Source organism: Miscanthus floridulus, chromosome 1, assembly GCF_019320115.1.
Source record: "Miscanthus floridulus cultivar M001 chromosome 1, ASM1932011v1, whole genome shotgun sequence".
NCBI classification, from domain to species: domain Eukaryota; kingdom Viridiplantae; phylum Streptophyta; class Magnoliopsida; order Poales; family Poaceae; genus Miscanthus; species Miscanthus floridulus.
This window is the reverse complement of record NC_089580.1, coordinates 32,987,176-33,002,389: the sequence shown is the minus strand read 5'-3', so window position 1 is coordinate 33,002,389 and position 15,214 is coordinate 32,987,176. Positions and strand designations below refer to the sequence as shown.

The 15,214-nt window shown below is 46.1% G+C and overlaps 1 protein-coding gene across 2 annotated transcripts; it reads left to right on the top strand.

Moving 5' to 3' along the window:
* Window positions 1-9,019: 9,019 nt before the first annotated feature.
* LOC136477920 (uncharacterized) lies at window positions 9,020-12,504 on the top strand. 2 transcript variants are annotated; one of them, XM_066476187.1, is made up of 9 exons: window positions 9,020-9,192; window positions 9,327-9,426; window positions 9,512-9,692; window positions 10,156-10,228; window positions 10,329-10,508; window positions 11,166-11,263; window positions 11,688-11,785; window positions 11,876-12,049; window positions 12,157-12,504. In XM_066476187.1, the coding sequence occupies exons 1-9, from the start codon at window positions 9,144-9,146 to the stop codon at window positions 12,335-12,337; spliced, it is 1,134 nt and encodes a 377-aa protein (XP_066332284.1). In that variant the 5' UTR covers window positions 9,020-9,143; the 3' UTR covers window positions 12,338-12,504. The 2 variants fall into 2 exon arrangements, with proteins under 2 accessions (XP_066332284.1, XP_066332291.1); XM_066476194.1 differs by lacking the exon at window positions 10,329-10,508.
* The last annotated feature ends 2,710 nt before the right edge of the window (window positions 12,505-15,214 follow it).

Here is a 15,214-nt window from a genome sequence, read left to right as displayed (position 1 = left end):
CTGCTTGGATTTGGGATGATGGAGATGGGTCAGTGTGGGCTAGCTTTGCTTTCCCTTTATATAAAGGCCAATGCCAGGCCAGTGCGTCATGCCGGGGAGCTTGTGTGTGACAACGTAACTGCTGATGCATGAACCATGATGTATATAAAATCAGTAGATATTGAGCATCAAGTGGAGCAGGAGGCACGTTACAGTCATGGATGGAGGGATTCCTGCAGGTAGCTTGCATTTGTCCAGTTGATAGCTGAGCCGATCGAGGGGGGCAAGTCTGGAATGACTTCGCATGGTAGCTTAATGACATGACATACTGGTGGTTGAAGCAAGGATGCCTGCAGTGTAGGCAAGGTAACATCTATCGTCCAATTCGTCATCCATCACCTGTTAGTCTGTTACCAGCTAGGGGAGTAGAGAAAGGAATACAGAGTTCCATAATACCTAGCTGTATCCGCATAGGAGGAAACAGTGGTGTGGTTTGTTTTTGTTTTTGTTTTTTTGTCCCAAATGACAGAGGCACATTTATTCATTTATTTTGTAAAATACTCTGCTGCCGTAGGTGTGTCACACTGCATGATCTGATCAAAAGGTGCCGTTAAGTGCAGGAAAAAGTGCCGCTAGGTGCAGTGCAGGCATACATGCATCAGCACAGCAGCATGCATATCTTTCAAAGTACCCTGCACGGTGCAATGTGTGTTGTCGATGATGGATGGGCGAGGGCGCGTGCGTTGTCCAGTATTTTATTTTACCCACACTACTATAGAACAGACTTTAAAACGATGTCCTAATTTAGCATTAGCCTCAGTATTTTTTTGTCCCTGGGACTAAAGGACCCTTTAGTCCCGGTTGGTAATACTAACCGGGACTAAAGGTCCCTGCCCAACGGTCGTCCGCGGGGCAGGGATCTTTAGTCCCGGCTGGTATTACCAACCGGGACTAAAGCTTTTAGTCCCGGTTTGGGTGATGCCCCGGGAATAAATATTAATCTTTAGTCCCGGTTTGGCCCCTTAACCGGGAATAATTATCTCGGCCTATACACCAGCTCATTTCTTCCTCCCCGAGCCCGAGCCATTCCATTCAAACTCACTGCCTTTGTTCTTCAGCTTGCTGTTGTTCATGCTCTCTCCCCCTCCATTGGTGTTGCTCTTCGATTTTGGAGGTAACAAACTTAATCCCCTTATGTTTTATCAGTAGCTTATCTCATTTTGCGATGTAGATGCATATGTAACTTTATATGTTGGACTTTATTATGATTTTATATGTCATTTTTAGCTCAAAATCACATGATGATTTGCATATATGTTTGGATAAACAAAAGTTAAATTAGTTCATCAAAATCACGCCTCGCTCGTCCTCGCTGGAGCACGCGCCATCCTCGTCCCCGGCGGCTTACGTGATCTTAGAATTAATTTTTCCATGAAATGAAAAACTTAGAAAATAGTTAGAAAACTGTAGAAAATCCATACTAGTTGAACTTGCGGACCGTGTTCAGCTCGGCGAGCATATTCTCTGCCGAGCGGTAATGGACGTCAAGGAGGAGCTTTGATTCTACGAGGGAGAGCGGCAACGGTCGTGGAAGACCGTGTTCCCTTTCTCGTAGAATCGGAGCTCTTCCTTGGCCAAGTACGGTGCCGTCCGGTGGAGAAATGCTCCGAGATGATCATGTAAGCAAGGTCAACTAATACGGATGGTTATTTATTGAAACATGTTTTTGAGCTATAATTTGATGGATATTTGATAACTTCAGACCTACAAATATCATCTACAAATGTTATTATCCTCGGCAACCTAAACGCCCGCGAGCTCGCCGATATCGAGCAGGTCACTTAGAATTATTTTTTCCATGAAATGAAATACTTAGAAATCATGCCTTTTATTTTTTAGAATTAAATTTTCCATGAAATGAAAAACTTAGAAAATAGCTAGAAAATTATAGAAAATCCGTACTAGTTGAACTTGCGGACCGTGTTCATTTCGGCGAGCATGTTCTCTGCCGAGCGGTAACGGACGTCAAGGAGGAGCTTTGATTCTACGAGGGAGAGCGGCAACGGTCGTGGAAGACCGTGTTGCCTTCCTCGTAGAATCGGAGCTTTTCCTTGACCAAGTACAGTGTCGTCCGGTGGAGAAATGCTCGCTGTGGGGGTATGGCCCCCAAGACGTGGGCCACACCATCGGAGGTGGCCCGGCCCACAAGATCAAGGCGTGCACGGCGCTGCTCGGCGTGCACCGCAAGACATTGTATAGTACCAAATAGGATACTTTACTTGTAACCCTGCACATCCAGAGTATATAAGGAGAGGCAGGGGTCCTCTACTCGACATCATGTATTCAATACAATACACCAAAGACACAGGACGTAGGGTATTACGTCGATCAGACGGCCCGAACCTATCTAAATCGCTGTCTCTGCGCTTTGTGTCACCATCCGGTTCCTGATCACGCGCATCCCCACCGACAAATCTACCATCGTGGGATACCCCTCGGTGGACTGCCGAGCATATTTTGTCGACAGTTGGCGCGTCAGGTAGGGGTGTGCGCTTGATCCATAGCGAGCCAGATGGATCTTAAATCAACAACGCGTCCTCGTCGCCAATTTCGTGGAGATCCATCCCGGTCCACGACGACGATTCATCGCTGCTACACCAGCCCCTGCGATAGCAGATCCGATCTCGGAACCACCTCCGAGGTCATCTTCATCAACAACTCGCCACCGCTGCTCTCGTCGATATCCCTCGTCGACGACTCGCCGCCGCTGCTCTCGTCAGCCCTCGTTGATGACTAGCCGCTGCTGCTCTGGTTGGCCCTCGTAGACGACTCGCCGGCGATGCTCTCGTCAGCCCTCGTCGATGACTCGCCGCCACTGCCCTCGGTGGCCTTCGCCGACAGCTCTCACCGACATCCTTCGCCAACGCCCCTCGCCATTGTCTCGTCGTCATTACTCGGCGGCCCTCATCGACATCCCTCGTCGCCGTCGAGCTGCAAGCAAGCTGCCCGCGTCGCTGACCAGATAACGACATACGCCGCCGACCAGACATTCTATCTAAAGCTAAGTCACGCTTTAACATTCTTCTAAATATTCTTCAATCTCTGTATATCGTCATAATATTTCTCCGAACTGTTTTCTCCATGTTTGCTCTCCAAATGATTTTTCGAACCCTCGAACAGTCCTGTTGATGCTCGGATGCCTTCAGAGACGGCCCTGTCTCCGGCTCCTCCCTACACGTGCTACGGGCTCCGCGCTCTACGTTATGGGTGATCGACAGCGGCTCCTTGGTCACGCTTGTTCCTCCTACACGTGCACGGGCTCCGCGCTCGACGTTACGGACTATGGGCTAGCTAGGGCTGGAGACTCAGCTACACACTAACTGTTCGGGTGGTTTATATTAAACATAAATATATTTTCACGCCAACTGATCACCGAACTGCATACGCCATTTCATCACCATTGCTGATTTTTCTCTGGAGTTTATTTATTTGTACATCATGTACTACCCGTTCTACATGTTTGTATTGCAGGGTCATCGTCCAGGTGATCGGACCACCTGGTGTCTGGACTTCTCCACCGATCAACTGGTCGGACCGCTTGGTTCATGGACTCCGTCGCCGACCAGTTGATCGGACTGTTCGCCGGTCGCTTCTACTCAATGTTCACTTCGTCGTCGACCAGTCGACCAGACTGTTCATCGCTCGTGCTTCATCGCCAGCGACGTCGGTTACTCCTCGGCCCTCGGATTCTTCGTGCTCGAGGACTAAGTGGGCACACTTCACAGCACGAACGTCGTCAGCTACGTCGGTGCTCGGACCTCGCCGCCTACGCCGAGGACTCCTCGGTGCTCGGACATCGCTGCCTATGTCGGGGACTCCTCAGTGCTCGGTCATTGCCAGCGACGTCAGGGACTCCTCGCTCCTCAGTGCTTGGACATCGCCAGCGACGCCGAGGACTCCTCGCTCCTCGGTGCTCGGTCATCGCCAGCGATGCCGGGGACTCTTCGCTCCTCGGTGCTCGGTCATCGCCAGCGATGCCGGGGACTCTTCGCTCCTCGGTGCTCGGTCATCGCCAGCGATGCCGGGGACTCTTCGCTCCTCGGTGCTCGGTCATCGCCAGCGACGCTGGGGACTCCTCGCTCCTCGGTGCTCGAACATCGCCAGCGACGCCGGGGACTCCTCGCTCCTCCGTGCTCGGACATCGCCAGCGACACCGGGGACTCCTCGCTCCTCGGTGCTCGGTCATTGCCAGTGACGCCGGGGACTCTTCGCTCCTCGGTGCTCGGTCATCGCCAGCGATGCCGGGGACTCTTCGCTCCTCGGTGCTCGGTCATCGCCAGCGACGCCGAGGACTCCTCGCTCCTTGGTGCTCAAACATCGCCAGCGACGCCGGGGACTCCTCGCTCCTCGGTGCTCGGTCATTGCCAGCGACGCCGGAGACTCCTCGCTCCTCGATGCTTGGTCATCGCCAGCGACACCGGGGACTCCTCGCTCCTCGGTGCTCGGTCATTGCCAGCGACGTCGGGGACTCCTCGCTCCTCGGTGCTCGGACATCGCCAGCGACGCTAGGACTCCACGCTCCTCGGTACTCGGACATCGCCAACGATGTCGGGGACTCCATGCTCCTCGGTGCTCGGTCATCGCCAGCGACGCCGGGGACTCCTCGCTCCTCAAAGCTCAGACTTCGCCAGCGACGCTGGGGACTCCTCGCTCCTCGGTGTTCGGTCATCGCCAGCGACACCGGGGACTCCTCGCTCCTCGGTGCTCGGTCATCGCCAGCAACGTCGGGGACTCCACGCTCCTCGGTACTCGGAGATCGCCAGCGACACCGGGGACTCCTCGCTCCTCGGTGCTCGGTCATCGCCAGCGACGCCGGGGACTCCTCGCTCCTCGGTGCTCGGTCATCGCCAGCAACACCGGGGACTCCACGCTCCTTGGTACTCGGAGATCGCCAGCGACGCCGGGGACTCCTTGCTCCTTGGTGCTCGGTCATCGCCAGCGATGCCGGGGACTCCTCGCTCCTCGGTGCTCGGACATCGCCAGCGACGCCGGGGACTCCTCGCTCCTCGGTGCTCGGTCATCGCTAGCGACTCCGGAGACTCCCTTGCTACTCGGATCTTGCCACGTCTCATCGGTGTGCTATCAAGCTGCTCCATGCTGTTCGAATCAGGGTGCTGATCTTGGGCAGCACGTCTAGGGTCTTGATACGTGCATGTCAGACGACGTCGGCAAGCTTTCAGACTTCTTTGACCCTGCTACAAGATTCATTCTTCATCTTCCAGCAGGCTCGGGGACTAAGTGGGCACACTTCACCTTACGGTGAATGTGCTTGTTCTCATCTCGAGGCTACACCCAGGGACTGGCTGCCTGCTCGGCTGGTCTTCTACTTTATGACCCTGGCACCATGTGACTGCGTCACCTACTGTCAGGCTCGAGGACTAACTGTGGGGGTATGGGCCCTAAGATGTGGGCCACACCATCGGAGGTGGCCCGGCCCACAAGATCAAGGCGTGCACGGCGCTGCTCGACGTGCACCGCAAGACATTGTATAGTACCAAATAGGATATTTTACTTGTAACCCTGCCCATCCAGAGTATATAAGGAGAGGTAGGGGTCCTCTACTCGATATCATGTGTTCAATACAATATACCAAAGACACAGGACGTAGGGTATTATGTCGATCAGACGGCCCGAACCTGTCTAAATCGCTGTCTCTGCGCTTTGTGTCACCATCCGGTTCCTGATCACGCGCATCCCCATCGACAAATCTACCATTGTGGGATACCCCTCGGTGGACTGCCGAGCATATTCTGTCGACACTCGCCGAGATGATCACGTAAGCAAGGTCAACTAGTACGGATGGTTATTTATTGAAACATGTTTTTGAGCTATGTGATTTCTATGTCATTTTTAGCTCAAAATCACATGATGATTTATAATAGTAAAATCACTTGATAGTTTGGTATTTTACTATTATACATAGTACATATTTCATGGTTTAGTTAGATAAATAAATAATTTTAGTTTTGTTTAAATATATTATTTTAGAAAAATATGAAATTTACACTAGTTTACAAAAAATAAGTATAGAAAGTAGATGACAACTGGTACCGGATCCTCGGCCTCTCGTTCGGTTGCGAAATGACTGAGGCTAGAACTCCCTCTCATTATCTGTGGCAAGTGTAAGCAGAAGATTGTGATGGAGTACCGAGTCAAGAGACAGGGACCCAACAAGGGTCGTGTTTTCTATAAGTGCCCGGATCGCGATGTGAGTTTCTTACGCATTTGATTATTTTGACTAATTGACCTGCTTTTCTTGAATATTTTTTACTAAATATTTTTTGGCTTTAATTTTAGTGGGAGGGCAATGGATGCGATGGTTGGTACTGAGAGGAAGATTATGCTACATACGTGCAGAATTCGGGTGCGCTTGAGGTAGCGGCTGCTGATGATGAGGCAGTGAACCAGCAGGGGAAGCTTATTGATATTCAACAGACGAATGATTTGTCTATTTTAGTTGCGTACGGTCACGAAATAATTATGTTACTGAAGTGCATTGTAATTTTAGTTTGTTTAGTGATAGTTGGGATTGCTTACGTTGTAGCCAGGCTTAGTTAATTAATCAACCATGTGTGTGTCATCTATGTTGTATAATAAAATACTTAATTATGTTCAAGGTTTTTATAATTTATCGTGTAATGCAGATTATGTCACGCCATTAGATGTACAATGCCGATCGCCGCTCCCAAGACTTTATTGAGGGCGTGCACTATTTCTTAGGTGTGGCCGAGGCAAATAAGCGGGATAGTTTCATATGCTGTCCATGTGCCATATGTAAAAAATTAAAGGAATATTCAAGCTCAATAAGTCTTCATTCACATTTGCTTAAGTCAGGTTTTATGTCAAACTATATATGTTGGACTAAGCATGGAGAAAGCGGGGTCATGATAGAAAAAGGTGAAGGAGAAGATTTAGACATTGATGATATTATTGCTCAGTATGGTGCCTTTGATGATACTACAATGGGGCAGATGAAGAAGAGGTAGCGGTAGAAGATGATCTCGGTGATGCTCTTGGCGATGCCATTCGTGATGCACAACAAGAATGCGAAAGTGAAAAAGAGAAAGTTAAGTTCGAGCGCATGTTTGAGGATCATAGGAAGTTGCTATACCCGACGGCCGAAGAGGGGCAAAAAAAGCTGGGTACAACACTGGAATTGCTACAGTGGAAGGCAAAGAATGGTGTATCCGACAAGGCATTTGGGAATTTATTGAACCTCATAAAGAAAATGAATTGCCCACCACTACGTACGAAGCAAAAAAGGTTGTATGCCCTTTGGGATTAAAAATCCAGAAGATACATGCATGTCCTAATGACTGCATCTTCTTCTTGTACAGTGGTGTTTACGGCAGCAACCAGGTAATAACTTGTGTGGATACTACGTTTGTGAATTTATCACTACACACATAAGAAAAACTCCTGAAGATGTCCTCAGAGTACGTATATATCAATTTTTTATTTATTTTTAAATGAATATATATATATATATATGTATTAATACTTTTCCTTTTATTTCAAATGTAAGACTGAATGGTTGAAACGAAGGGTCATGCAAAAAGACCATCTGAAAGCAGTTCAGGAGTCAATAGCAGGATATCTTCTAGAAAAAGTGCTAAATTCCAACGGTGAGTTCTACTTTGATCCTAAGGAACTAATGATGTAAATTAAATGTTTATTGATATCGTTATTTTCGAGAACAAGATTATGAAAGTGTTGTATATATACATATATATCTATAATATATATAGTTTCATACTTTATTCGAATATAATAATGCTCGAGATGAGAATTACATGTAATTATATGCGTGCGTGTATTTATATTAGTAGCGTAGAATACGTACATAAAAACATATTATATATTAAACAAATATGTGTAACTGAACTGAAAACAAATTAAACAAAAAAAAAGAAAAAGAAAAGGAACCTTTAGTCCCGGTTGGGGTTACCAACCGGGACTAAAGGGTGCGGCCACGTTTGCTCGGCTGGAGGGCCTTTAGTCCCGGTTGGTAATACCAACCGAGACTAAAGGTCCCCCTTTAGTCCCGGCTCGATGACCCGAGACTGAAGGTTCCACCTTTAGTCCCAGGATCGTTGTCCCGGCGTGGTAACGGAGCCTAAAGGCCGTTACCGCCCGGGATAACAAGTCAAACCTTTACCCAGGCCACTAGTAGCTAGTAGAGTATGTTTACAATGCAAGGAAACTGAAAAGAACACCCAGACTAGCTAGTGTTTCGTGTTGTCACCCCCGGTTGCCCTTTAAGGTTTTATAATAAGGTCGGGTGGTCTCATGTCATCACGCACCAAGCTTAACCATTCATATCATCCAGTTAGGACAAGGAAATCAAATTCATACTAAATCTGCCGTACACCATTTACATCATCCAGTTAGGTCAAATTCATACCCAATTCGTCGTACATCATTTGCATCATCCAGTTTGGACGAGGGAATCAAATTCATACAAAATTTACCATACATCATCTGCATCATCCAGTTAGGACAAGGATTTTTTTCGCGAACATGTTGTGCACGTGTTTCATTAAGAGTAAAATGACAAGGAAATCAAATTTATACTAAATTTTCCGTACATCATTTAGTTACGACAAGAAAATCGATCAAACTCATTCTAAATTTGCCTTACATCATATACATCATTTAGTTAGGACAAGAAAAAAAAAGTAACTTATTAGTAATAACTTGCATATGCACCTTAGTATCATTTTTTTGTTTCAACGGAAATAAGAGTAAAAAATATGCAGTGATCTCTGATGATATATAATACTAGTAGCATAGTATCTTACATATACTTTCTCTAATAAAACAAGATATATACAGAGAGAGAACGGCGGCAGCAGCAGCAGCAGCACACAAGTAGTGGGCTGTCTTTCACATGCTCAGGCCAGCTCAAGAATGGCCCATATAAAATTGAAAGGTCCGCGCGGCGCCACGTCGCGACAAAATAACACGCAGCAACCCGTAATCCAGACTTGGCCGAAAAAGCCTCCCGCCTCGGCCGCACGCCGCACCGGCACCGCTCTATACAGTCTGCTCTCCGGTGAATCGCTCACAGTCCCAGTCCAGATCGCACCGCGAAGCGTCCAGCCATGAGCTCCGCTGCGGTGGCCGCCAATGTCGCCGTCATCGGAGCCGGAAGTAAGCAGCCTTAGCGCTCAACCTCATCTCTCGTCCCTTACCGCACCTCTGATTCCTGAACAACTGAACGATCCGATCCACCCCGTTCTGCCTGGCGCCTGCAATCCTCACTCTACTTTTCCCGACGATCGCAGTATCCGGCTCCGTGTGCGCGTCGCTCCTCGCCGCGCGGGGCGTGGCCGTGACGCTCTTCGACTCCGGCCGCGGCGCCGGCGGCCGCATGGCGCAGCGGAGGTGCTCGACCGATTGACTCCTCGCTGCCCCTGCGCCCGCGTCGCTCCGGCTCTGACTGGTCGGTGCTTGGCTTGGGTGAGCGCAGGGAGGTGATGGAGGATGGCACGGAGCTGCGGTTCGACCACGGTGCGCCCTACTTCACCGTCAGCAACAGCGAGGTTGCCCGGGTCGTCAGTGGATGGGAGGCGCGGGGGATCGTCGCCGAGTGGAAGGCCACATTCGCATGCTTCGATCTGGCAACCGGCAAATTCACAGACTTCGAGAAGGTTCGAGCTTTGAATCCCAACCCTTTCCGTAGGTTTGTCCATTGCTTAAAAAACTGAAATAATAAGGCAGTTGGTTTACCATGAGGGTCCCACATAGATATTAAGCAATTAGAAGTTAGCTAAAATTTTCAGTTTCAAAACCTGGCAATGACTGTACATAATGTGCATCTGATAGTTTGGGTATGCCAAACTTGTGTATCGTGTATTGTCCATCTGGAATGTCTCTGATGATTACCTTGATCTATGTTTAAGGGATGAGGCGAAGCAATTTTGAAGTTAGGCAGTGTCATGTAGGCTTTCAGTTGCTCAGATAATATAGCATTGGTGTGTTCAGAGTACTTTCAAGAAGCATGATTTACATAGATTAGCAGGAGAATATTGAAATTTTACCACAAGGTTTAATTTGACGTTTTCTTAATATAATATAATTTTTTTCCTTGGGATGTGTTCTTGCATCTTACAGGAGGGAACAGCTAAAAAGTATGTGGGAGTGCCAGCCATGAACTCAATATGCAAATCACTCTGTGCAGAGGATGGTTAGACCTCAGACTCCCATCTTTCTGAGTGCCATAATGTTCCAGAGACCGAGGAGCCTGTACAGATGCTTAATGTACATGCATACTCTGCTTCTGCTAGGTGTGGTAGCCAAATTTGGTGTCACTGTGGGCAAGATGGATTGGCTTCAAGATAGGAGTTCATGGTCACTAGCTAGCTTGGATGGGAAAGATCTTGGCTATTTTGATTGCGTCGTAGCAACAGATAAGAACGTAGCATCAACAAGTTTTTCTGGGTTGACTGGAAGACCGCCACCTCTTGGTTTGTTCTATAGTTTCCATAATATCATTCAATATTATTGCTCTAGTTTTGGAAGACAATCTTGTTTCCTGACAAGTTCTACTAATGAAATGTTTATCACTTTAGTCAATAGCAGTATTCTTATCACTATTTTAGTTGGAAGGATACTTTTTATTTTGCCAAAAGCAACTTCTTTTCATGCCTCGGGTTCAAATTGTGTATATGTTTCTGTAAGTTATGGGCCCTGTTCGCTTCTCTTATAATCCGTACTTTTCAGCCTGAACAGTTATTTTCTCTCACAACAAATCAGCCGGAACAGTGTTTCGGCTTGTTTTTTCAGCGAAGGGAACGGGGCCCAAAGTCATAGTAGCAGGACACCTTGAGCCGATGCATGTTTTCTCTCCTTTTTTTTCTGCTTATGCTTGGTATGTATTTGTTTGTAAGTAAGGGCAAAATAATGGTTAACATAGAGACAGGCAGCATGTTTGAATTGAACGTAAGAGTCCACTTAAATGGTAATGCTAACTACTTGCACTCGTGTTAGGTAGTATTAATATTGGTACTAATTACTGAGCATCAGTATCTTTCATACAAGTGCGATGCATGAGAAATACATGTGTTTCCTCTAAAAAAATGAGAAATACATGCTTTGACCAATCCTTGGTAATGTTTCCTCAGATTTATCGTCATTTCCACACCTGCCTACAATACTTCAAGATATCCCAGTTCGTCCGTGTTTTGCTCTTATGGTAGCATTCTCAGAGCCATTGGCTATGGTATGTGCAATCTTCAATTATATCCACTCACAAAGTTCCCCGTTTTCTCAGTTGCTTGGGACTAAAGACTGTTGTTGTAGTCAGTTCATACTTATATATTATGCATATGGGCCCACTATTTGTCATTATGCATAGAGCCTCAGTGATCGCAAAAATGCATGCACATGGACCATAAGGTAGAACCTCAGGGGTATTGTAGTTACCAAAGTCCTACAATGCAGCATTGCAGGAAATATTTGTATCCCAAAATGCTCAAGTTAGCTAGCTGTATATTAACTGCTAATCTGCTATCATGGTAATTATGGACATGAGGCTGTTCCCTAGCTAATGATATTGTAAGCAACTTTCATTTATCGGTTTCTGAATTTATTCGTCTGCCTCCTGCAAAAATGTCTATTTATCTTCCTAATGATGTTTTAATCAGGTACCCGTTCATGGCTTCTCTTTCAACAATTCCAATTCTCTGAGTTGGGCTTTTTGTAATAGTAGCAAGCCAGGTCGTGCTTGTGTACCTCCTAACAGGTACATGTCTTTGTTTTTTTTTTTGTGTACACATAGTATGTTATCTGGTGTCACAAATTTTCACTTCATGTACTTTTTGTTTGTATTCAGACAATCTTGGGTGTTTCATTCGACAACTGAGTATGCTTCCAAGGTAGTAAAGAATATTGGTCCACGGAAACCTTCAGCAGAGGCACTTGCTAAAGTGGCAGAGGAATTGTTCAGTGAATTCCAGGCGACTGGATTAAGCATTCCACAACCAATTTTTATGAAAGCTCACAGATGGTCAGTTTTTTCAACCATATCTTTTAGGGTTGTCGCCTTTAATTGTATTGAAAGAACTAGCATTTTCCCCCGTCCCTGTTGGTATTTGATAATATGTAAAATTGCAGGGGTGCTGCTTTCCCAGCCATTGCAATTAGTGGAGATGATAAGTGTGTTTGGGACAAGAGCACGAAATTGGCAATTTGTGGAGATTTCTGTACAAACCCAAGTGTCGAAGGAGCAATCCTTAGTGCTACGAGAGGGGCTTCCAAAATCCTTGAAAGTTTAAGCCTCCCGTCAGGGTTGTGACTTGTACATCTAACCTATGACGATCCTCAGGGCCCCTCTCTGTGATTTGTTGTATTTATGCCTGCATTATCTTACAGAGATAAACAATCAAGCCTTATTTGGAGGCACATATTGTTCGTTGATTATGCTGATATTGAATCAGGAATAAAGCAACAGCAGGCGTTGCTACCCTTTTTGTTAAAGACGTGATCATTTGCCACTGAATTGGAGGGCTTTTTTTTTGGCTTTTACCATTGATGAAGTCTGTTTCAAAAAGCTACGCTTAAGTGCTAATCTATGCCACAGCGTAGCCTATGCATTTGGCTTTGAGGTGCACAATGGGCGTCGTACAATACAACTTCACTTATGCAGCATATCATGACTGTCACCACTCACCACTCATAGCAGCCTAGAGGATATGAAATTCGAACATGCTTGTCGTGCAGTGCAAGTCGTATGGTAGAATTACCTTTGGTAAACCTGCTAATGGGGACAACCAAACTGCAGTTTTGTTTCTAGTTCAGTTTGGAGATACATACTGTCACGCTGAGAAAAAAATTTTAACACTTCTTTTAAACTATTTTTAAAATTGACACTGTTTTTTTTCAAAACTAACACTTTTTGACGTGTCAACTAACATAGAGTGGTTTGGATCGAAGGATATGAATGAGTAGTTAGGATATGGAGGAAAATATGAGTTGTTAGAACCTTGGATCGAAAGATTAGGATTGCCAATGTTAAAGTTAATCGGTTAGTTAGAATTATGATTACCATGTATTCTAAGGTCAATTTTTATAAGAATTTTGCTTGTTTGAGTTTGCATCTCAACTTTTATATGTGAATAAATATATGGACACACCGTTGATGTACCAAATTTTATTTTTACTAACCAAAGTATAGTTTTTATATAGTTTTCATGTTTGCATCTAAGATAGAGTTTGCACCAAAGTGTAGGTTATATTTTATTTGTTGTAATGCAAATGGTTCTCATTGACATAAATTTATGATGTTTTGATTTTTGTTTGTTAAATTACAACCGTTTTGTTAGATGCAAGAAATGTATCGGGAGGAGTTTTGGCGAAAACGGGGTCGTCCTCGAGAATTATACCCCGACGCGTCTACCAAAGATGCCCCTGTCCCTCCTGGCCTCCCTGTCCCTAACTGTGACTGTGGTTTCCCGGCCGACGTGTTTCAATCGAGACATCCAGACACAGCGGCGCGTTGCTTCTACACATGCAGTCGTTTTAACGTAAGTAATTGTTTCCACTATCTTTTTTTCTTCATTTGTGTAAGTAGGCTACTAATATTTTGTTGGAATCTTGTTGTGTAGGCCCATGAGAGATGTTTTTTCTTTCAGTGGATCAACAGTGCAGACAAGTTTGACCCTAGGTACCTCCTTTTCGACGATTGGTGTAGAGGGAGATATCCACGTCAGCACTTCCAGCGGTGGGTTCCACCCCCCTAACCCCCCGCCAATGACGGCTAAGGAGAAGCACCTAGCCGCAGTTAGACGACTCGAGGAACCTCCTCTATGCAAATGCGGAGATCGAGTTGTGATAAACCCTGAGAATACGTTGGAGTTTGTGTGTCCGAACAAACACGAAGTAAGTGGAAAGTGTATCTATTTAAATGTTTATCTCTATATGTGTGCGTGTACTAATATATTCTCTTGTAGCGTTATGGATTTGCGAAGTGTCATTTCAATGAGTGGCTCTACGGTTCTAAGAATCAATGGCTGGAGCCACCAAAGGCAAAGGAAAAGAAGAAACAAAGGTTAATTTACAAAGCACCTCCAGTCAAGTGCGAATATAGTGTTAAATCCAACTACGGTCTAGTCCCTTCGGAGCTTGGAATAGGCCATTATTGCGGCCATATGGTTGACTATGATGAGGTTGATTATTTTTGTGGTAAACATGAAATCATATTTTGTTTCTTTTGCTAAGACATATATGATATAATTTTTTTGTTTGAACAGAGCACTAGGAAATGCAGGTGGAAATGTTATGATGGTCAAGCTAAGTTCTTGTATGAACTGAAGGGGAGGCAAGTAATTACATGGTAGAGGGGATATGGACCTGAGTACGTCAACCTATTCGTTAAACATCATAAAAATAAGATACGTGAGTTTGCTAGACAGCGCGGTATTCGTAACCCGATCGATGTTGGGCTTGACAAATAGGGATTTGAGAGACGGAGGATGTTAGAGGAGGAGAGGGTAAGGAAGGAGGCAAGGGAGGAGACAAGAGTACAGATGCACAGGTCTTGAATGACTATGTTGTTGCATTGTGTGCCAGTGAGTGCTTGAAAACCTTTTTATTTTCATTGCCTAATTTTAAATGTAATATAATCGCGTTGCTAATTGGTTGCATTTTATACATAAAGGAATTAGATGCAGCGAGGACAATGCCACAGAGGTGGCCCGTGCAAGGATGAGGAAAAAAGAAGTTAGATGAGCACAGAACGCGAGCTGGTCACACCGTCCAATCTTCGATTGTGTTGGCCGATGATGGGGACGAGGATGAGGACGACACTGCCCAGTTGAGCGATCTCATCACTCTTACTAAGGTAGGCTTACAGGCGGAGGAGGCTAAGGATGACACTGGCAGACTGAGCGAGCTCATCGCTCTAGCAGAGGCAGGCTTGCAGGCGAAGGAGGATGACGACGTGTTCTTCACTCAGGTCGTAGAGGCCGTAGATGAAGCGGAGGCTGCTTACTACAGACGACAGACAGATCGAGACAATGCAGGTGAGCCTAGCCATATGAGCCAGACAAAGGAGGACGCGTTCTTGACTCAGGCCACAGAGACGGCAGGTGAAGCGGAGACAGCTTACTACAGGCGATAGACAGATCAGGGCAATACAGGTGAGCCTAGCCATAGCAACAAGATTATGGTAGAG

Coding starts and splice junctions, on each gene's coding strand:
- LOC136477920 (XM_066476187.1), top strand. CDS start 9,144: ATGAGCTCCGCTGCGGTGGCCGCCAATGTCGCCGTCATCGGAGCCGGA. Junction 10,509..11,165: donor TGGAAGACCGCCACCTCTTG/GTTTGTTCTATA, acceptor ATGTTTCCTCAG/ATTTATCGTCATTTCCACAC. Junction 12,050..12,156: donor TTTATGAAAGCTCACAGATG/GTCAGTTTTTTC, acceptor GTAAAATTGCAG/GGGTGCTGCTTTCCCAGCCA.